The sequence below is a fragment of the Cydia fagiglandana genome, chromosome 9, assembly GCF_963556715.1.
Source record: "Cydia fagiglandana chromosome 9, ilCydFagi1.1, whole genome shotgun sequence".
Classification (NCBI taxonomy): domain Eukaryota; kingdom Metazoa; phylum Arthropoda; class Insecta; order Lepidoptera; family Tortricidae; genus Cydia; species Cydia fagiglandana.
The window spans coordinates 11,035,588-11,043,229 of NC_085940.1; the positions used below are offsets into that span (position 1 = coordinate 11,035,588).

The window sequence follows — 7,642 nt, forward strand, 5'->3', positions numbered from 1 at the left end:
CCCGGGGTCCGCCCTCCGACTCCTTCGTGTCCACTTTGCCCGATCTTCGGCATCCCTGGTTGTGAGTCCGTTGGTACGCATGTCCTCCTTAACGACATCAAACCATCGCTTCTTGGGCCGGCCTCTTCTTCCCTTACCGGGAGGAGGCGGCATGGCCAAGCATTTGTTTCCCTATGTGAACCCATGTGTGCAAGCGTTATTGTAGGGTGCTAAAAGGTACCTATCTAGGGAAAGGATTCACAGTAGATATCTGTGTGTGTGTTCAACTAAATACCTACTGAATATTTTTTTATACCTACTTATACATATATGGCAATGAAATGTTCAGTTGATTTTTTATGCTTAAAATTGTTTTAGTTTACCTTTAAATAAAATGATAAAATGGTGTCCCAGAAGTAAAGAGACCATTTTGAAAGTCTTACTGGCTGAATTTCTTCTTAATATAAAATAAAAGTTTTGCTTTCATGGCGTCTGTTTTTTTATCTGTCATTTAAACCAGGATTTCCGTTTTTATATTTTTATACCTTGGACCAAAAGCCAATTTTTCGCGGTATATTTCTTAGTGTGACCAAATAAGTGGTTACAAAATCTGGAACAGCCGTAATACGGCGGGCCGCGAAAAATCAAAGAAAAATTGATTTTCAAATTGCCGTGGGCGCAAATTTTATATTAATCTGAAAATGTGATTTATTTTGTCTTTGAACCAAAATTATTACTGTTATAAATTTTATAATGTTTCATTAATTTATATTCAATATTTTGGACATAAATTTCTCACTTTAATTCTGGGTCACATTCGTTATCCGCATGCTGTTTGCCAAAAAAAAAGCGGCCAAGTGCGAGTCGAACTCGCGTTTCTAGGGTTCCGTACATAAATCTGACTCACGCTTGACTGCAAATTTCTAATAGGGTTTTTTGTCATTCATAGGCAAAGAACTATTTTGTGTATTTTTTTCAAAATTTTGGACCCAGTAGTTTCGGAGATAAAGGGGGGGCGGGGAATGGTAATTTATTGGCTATTTTCTTAAATAACTTCGAACCTATGTATTTTAAAATTATATAAAAAAGTCCATTTTTGGGTCACTAATTTACATATGTGTACCAAATTTCAACTTAATTGGTCCAGTAGTTTCTGACAAAATAGGCTGTGATATACGGACAGACAGACAGACAGACGCACGAGTGTTCCTATAAGGGTTCCGTTTTTTACTTTTAAGGTACGGAACCCTAAACATTAGGCATTATTAGTCCAGTTGTCAATTGTATTGTATTTATTCAAATGAAACAAGAACTCTAATTTTGAATAATTGTCCATGTCCAATAATTGTCTATCACCCTTAGGCGTGTCTCACTCCGCGATTTCGTCGCTTTGCTACAGGTAGCTAAAAGTACATCCGTTCCGCCCCAATTTTGGGGTTTGCCATAAGCCGCGCGTGGCGCTGTCGCCACCTAGCGGCCATATCTGTGCTGATCGTAACAGACGCGTTTTGTTACAGAGTGAGTCTTCTGTACGTAGTACTATTATTTATTCTGTGCCCTTAGTCAAGTTTTATGAATAACCCACTTGTACCTTTGCTTGCTTTGTATTATATGTGTATTATCGAAGGGAAACCTACTGCGAAACAATTCCAACACTTGCCTTGCCGCTACATCTAGGATAGTAGCTAATCAAAATGTATAGCAAATTTACATTATATGTATTTCATATACCCTCGTAAGACCCAAGTCAATTATTGCGCTTTTGAATTTGGAACTTTCTTTTATTTCTATAAGAGTTCAAAACTCGAATTTAATTTGTACTTGTACAAGTCCGCGGGGACTTACCAGAGGGCCTACCGCGAACCACGTTCGACGTGTTGCCTCTCTGTCATACTTGTAATTTCGCACGTAAGTGTGACAGGGAGGCAACACGTCGAACGTGGTTCGCGGTAGGCCCTCAGGATACAGAGACTAAAATGGATTCACTGATTAGATTACGGGCACGCTTGATGAAATTAGATACGGGTCTGCATGTGAATTCAACGTTCTCTAATTTTAGTTACACCGGTATTGATTGACAGACTCACTACACATGCCTTTTAAGAGCTCATCAACGTGCACACTAGCGGCACTGCTAAATAATCGTGATTATTTAATTTAAAAAAAGGAGGCCGTTACGTACTGTATCTTATATATTAAAGTACCTTTTGAATACATCAAACTAGTTTTTATGATGCTGAATTCGTCAATGTATGCGTCCAAAGTTAAACGTTTTGCTTTCATAGATCGACGAATCCAAGAACATAATAACTAGCTTGATGTATCCAAAAGGCACTTTAATACGGTACGTAGCGGCCTCCTTTTTTAAAATATCTTTCTTTTAATTTTAATAGTCACAATTATTTAGCAGAGTGGTGCTAGTGTGCACATTGATGGGCTCTTAACAACTGCAACTGTGTCGAAATAAAGGGAAGCCACAAAAACAAATGCACGGTAAATATCCCGTTATTTTAAGTGTAAAACTTAGGTATTAACTAAGCATTTGGAAAACTTATAAGGATGCTGCCTATTAGCGACTGTCGGTTGTTTTTGTCGACTGAGAACAGCAAGGCTACCATGAGTTGGCATTTGACTTGATTCTATCGCACCAATAGGTACACCTGTGCGAGCGAGATGGACTGTCGAGTTAAAGCATGGCTAACGTACCTAAACGTCAACACGCCAATACCAAGGCGACACCTCGTGGTATGGCTACAGATGACAAAATGGCGAAATAAGCTGGCGGCTTGGTCCTTACTCGACGAGTACTCATCTTTTATATAATACCACGTAATACCATACCTAAGTATTTTTAAAATTAATATATTCAGCAGTTCATATTTATAATTATTATCAATATCAATTCTGAAATACCATACGACAAATATTACAAATTCCTGATTGATTATTAACGTGCATTTCGTGGGAGCCACTAACCGCGTTAACCAGTAATTGCCAATTAAACTAGGGCAGGTTCAATAATATACTGGCCAGCTTAATGTTAAGCAGGGGTGAAATTTTAATGAACGAAAATTTCCAATGCGCCATAGTGCGTAAAATGCCTGTTTTGCAGACTTCGGAAACGCAGTAGTGGTAAACTAAAAGCATGGGTACCTAGCAGGAATCATTCTCTATTCGTATCTATTTTTCTAAGATTTGTTTGTTTAAGATTTTTTGACAATTTTAAGCCACATCGTGGCATGTATTTTCTTCGAGATATAGTTTTTACTGTTCCGTACACTTCTTAACATGGCCTACCACGCCAAACACTGCCTGGTTTGAAAAACACTGGTTCTCTATCAATATTCCTAAGATGTATCTAATAGATAGGTAGCGGTTTTGTTGAGTCCCAATGTTTGGCATGGTAGGTAATGTTGAATAAGATTACGGTTGTGTTGAACGCCCTATGAAATCAAAGTTAATTCAACTGTTAAATATTCATAAATACCTATTGCGCAATTACGTGACGTCCCCTTTCGTAGAAGCATAATTGTTTAGTAAAGATAATCTATTTTCTTATTTAATTAGATTATCAAGAAAATCTTTATAATAATAATAATAAAAAAATAAAAAAAAAAACCGCTGACACTGACGGACGTCCTTCAAAATTTCTTTTCATTAATAATATTTTAACGTGGTTTTTGCCGTTACATATTGCTCATTCATATACATGTTTATTATTAAATCATGCGGATAACTGTATATTTGATATATTTGATTATAAACACCGCGATCATGGGTCGCAGTCAAACAAACTACCGTGTTGACAGTTGTCATGTACCGTCGGCAATACTACGTAATGAATAGAAATGATTACAAGGAGTCGAACGATAGCGGCAACAACAAGCGCACGCCCACCACCCCCGCCCGCCTCGTCCACTTCCTCGTCCACATCGTCGTCAGGCGACGAGTTCGCAACGGCGCCTGACACAGACGGGTCCAGTGAGGAGAGCGGGCCGCCGCCGCCGCCGCCACGACCACCTGCGCGACGAGGGCGGCCACCGCTGCCGGCACGCTTGGGGCCTGCGGGACATCCTGCCCCGCCCACGGCTCCCGCTACCGGTGGTATAGTGCGACGCATGAAATGGACTCGAAACATGAACGAGAATGTCATGCGCGCCTATTATGGGGCTACAGAGGGGGGAACACAGCTGTCCGCCTATCGTTCGAGAATACTGCCTCTGTTTCAGGCTCTTGAACCTACCATCACCGTGTCGGAGCAGCGATTATCGGACCAGGTGCGCGTCATTCAGCGGCTAAAGCGCTTGGATGACGCGACACTTGATCGGCTTCGCCAGGAGGCTCTCTCTGCTCGCGCGGACCCCACCTCGGTGCGAGATCTGCCCGCCACGTCGCCGGATCCGGTGCCCGCACCCGACCTGGCACCGGGGGCGCCACGGGTTGATTTCAGTACCGACGAGGGGGACTTCGCGAGTCAGAATGTGAGTACAAGTGCTAATGAGCAACTGAGGAGGACTTTGGAAGAGGCGATTACGCAGTATCGCGCCACAACAACCTCTAGGCCCCGATTACCACGTTTGCCTATGAATAGACGCAATCTAGCGCTAATGGGAGCCCTAAACGCTTTACTAGAGCCATATTTACGGAGTAGTAAAGATTTAGATGATACGCACTCGATCATGTACTGCGGAGCCATCGCGGCGTGCCGTGTTGCTCGCATCAAGTTTCCGGACGCTGAACGTGCACCTAGGACCGCCGGAGGTGTCCCTGCATGGCAAGCTCGGATCGAGCGACGTGTCAGCTCGTTTAGGACTCTCATCGCAAAGCTGATCTGCTTCAGGGGGGGCAACAATCGCCCCCGAGTAATGCGCTTTGTGAACCAGGCGTTCGCGGGGACGGATATCAGGCCCCGCGACTACATGGCCAATGTCACAGAGCGCATCCACTTTCTAAAGCAGAAAGTTTATGCATGGGCAAACCGTATTCGCCGCTACAGAGAGCGTGTGGATTGATTCCAGCAGAATCGCCTTTTTCAAAGTGACCAAAAGAAGGTGTACCGGAAGTGGGAGGAAACCAACCTTCGTACACCCGACACGCAGCCGCCGGATGCTACTGCCATGACCGACTTCTGGCGTAGCATCTGGTCGGTGCCTGTCGGACACACCGAGGGGGGTTGGATGGGGTCTATATTAATTCGCATAACGTAGTTCTCCTAATTCAATTTGGCATAACGTATGTTACGCATAATTTCTAAATCGCATAACGTTATTCCGCATAACTGAGTACGCATAATGTTAATGCGCATAACATACATTGTCATAACGATGACTTGGGATAAATATAATAAGCATAAAGTTATTTTGCATAATTATTGAATAGTATAAATATAAAAGGCAAATAAATAAAAATATAGACAGAGCGGCTCGAATTAATGTTCAGTAGGTTTAGAGAACGAAGTTTTAATTAAATGTAGCGCTTTTTTAGATCTCAAATATCACAATACGGCTGCCAAAAATTTAATCAGCAACCTTGCGGTCTTTCTCTAGGGACTTCAGCGATTCAAATCCTGAGTTTATGACTTTTGCTCGATAAAAAAAATCACTAAAATAGGTCTAAAATGCACTTTAAAAAAAAATCCCAAAAAATCTAAATATGATAATTATTTCTAAAACCTAAAAATAAAACAAAAATTACTAAAAAAAACACGAACTTACTACAGTTACTACGCCTTAATAATTTTTTACAGCAAAAAGATTATTATTTGTTAGAAATGCTTCGCTTTGTTTCGCTCGATCCTGCCTTAGCCTTGTGAACCTGACCTAACCGTGTTGGTTTTGCCCTGATCCATTTAACTCTCTTGCTTTATTAAATTAGGCTAATTCAGTTTGTGCCAAATAATGTTATAGTTAATAATGTTATGCATATTTAAATTATGCGGATTCATTATTATCCGCAATAAGTGTTATGCTTTTTTAATATTATGCCTGTTCAATGTTATGCACAATTATGTTATGCCAAAACTGTTATACGAATTCATATTATGCCAATTAATGTTAGGCGTATTAAGGGGCACCCGGGTTGGATGAGTGTTGTTGAGCGTGAGTGCGAGTCCATCGAACCTATGGGGGCAGTCACCATCAGCCCCGATGACGTCAGTCGTGCCATCCGCACGGCCCAGAACTGGAAATGTCCTGGACCGGATGGATTGCACAACTTTTGGCTAAAGTGGTTCCGATGCTCGCACTCGCGTTTGGCAGCACAATTTCAACAAGCCCTCGAGCTTGGTTCTCTCCCACCTTCCTTAACAACTGGTGTCACCTTCCTGCTCTATAAGTCCGGTAGTACCACGGAAGCGAAGAACTACAGACCCATCACATGCTTGCCCACACTCTACAAGCTCCTTACGTCCATTTTGAGAGCAAAAATCAACGCGCACATTGTCGCAAACAATATTCTGGCTTCCGCTCAAAATGGATGTACGGTTGGGTCCCGTGGTACTAAAGAGCTCCTCCTTATAGACATGACCATCTGCCAACAAATCCGGCGGAACAGGGGTGCCCTGTCGGCCGCTTGGATTGACTACAAGAAGGCCTATGATTCGGTGCCTCATTCATGGTTGGGGAGGGTCTTAGAGTTGTATAAAGTTGATGCAGCTTTGAGAGCCTTCCTAAGCGCGTGCATGAGACAGTGGACCACAGTCCTTCGTCAACCAGGAGGCAGGGATGACCGCCCTGGCCCGCAGGATTTTATAAGGATTGAGCGAGGAATTTTTCAGGGCGACAGTCTGAGTCCCCTGTGGTTCTGCCTAGCTTTGAATCCCCTCAGCACCCTGCTGAAGGATTTGGGACTAGGTTGCCGGCTTCGGAGAGAGGGTGAAGTCATTTCTCACCTTCTGTACATGGATGACCTCAAATTATTTGCACCAAATAGCCAAGACCTGTCGGAGCTACTGAAAACCACGGAAGTCTTCAGTAGTGCCATCAACATGGAGTTTGGTGTCGATAAATGTGCGGTTATGCATGTACAGCGGGGGAGGGTTGTAAATTCAACCAATTTACAACTGTCTGAGACAATGTCTTTCAGATCTATCTCTGAATCAGAAACCTATAAATACCTTGGTATGTCACAGTCGTTGGGTATTGAGGACGAGGGTATTAGACGGTCGGTGAAGGAGCGCTTTTTCAGTCGGCTCACAAAAGTCCTTAACAGTCTTTTGTCAGGAGGCAACAAAGTGCGCGCCTTCAACGCCTGGGTAATGCCCCTACTCACATACTCCTTTGGCATACTAAGGTGGACTCAGACCGAGCTGGACGCCCTGGATCGCAGGGTCCGATCACTGCTCACCACACATCGCATGCTACACCCACGCTCGTCAGTTATGAGATTGTATATCCCACGGAAGTGTGGAGGCTGAGGCTTCCTAAACGCCAAGGATCTCCACAACCGCGAGGTGTACAATCTCAGGAACTATTTCCTTAACAACGAGTGTGGGATGCATCGTGATGTGGTGGCAGTAGATAGGAACCTCACGCCGCTTTCCTTGGCAAACGAGAACTGGCGCAAACCTGTGGTACTAAGTACTGCGGATCGCAAGGCGGCATGGGAGAGTAAGGTGCTACACGGGCGGTTCTACAAGGCCCTCACGGGACCCGATGTGAACCTG

General features: G+C 43.3%; 1 protein-coding gene across 1 annotated transcript; it reads left to right on the forward strand.

Annotated features, from left to right (window-relative positions):
• The first annotated feature begins 3,827 nt into the window (after positions 1 to 3,827).
• LOC134667767 (uncharacterized) lies at positions 3,828 to 4,991 on the forward strand. Its single transcript, XM_063525181.1, has one exon. The coding sequence runs from the start codon at positions 3,828 to 3,830 to the stop codon at positions 4,989 to 4,991; it is 1,164 nt and encodes a 387-aa protein (XP_063381251.1).
• Positions 4,992 to 7,642: the final 2,651 nt, after the last annotated feature.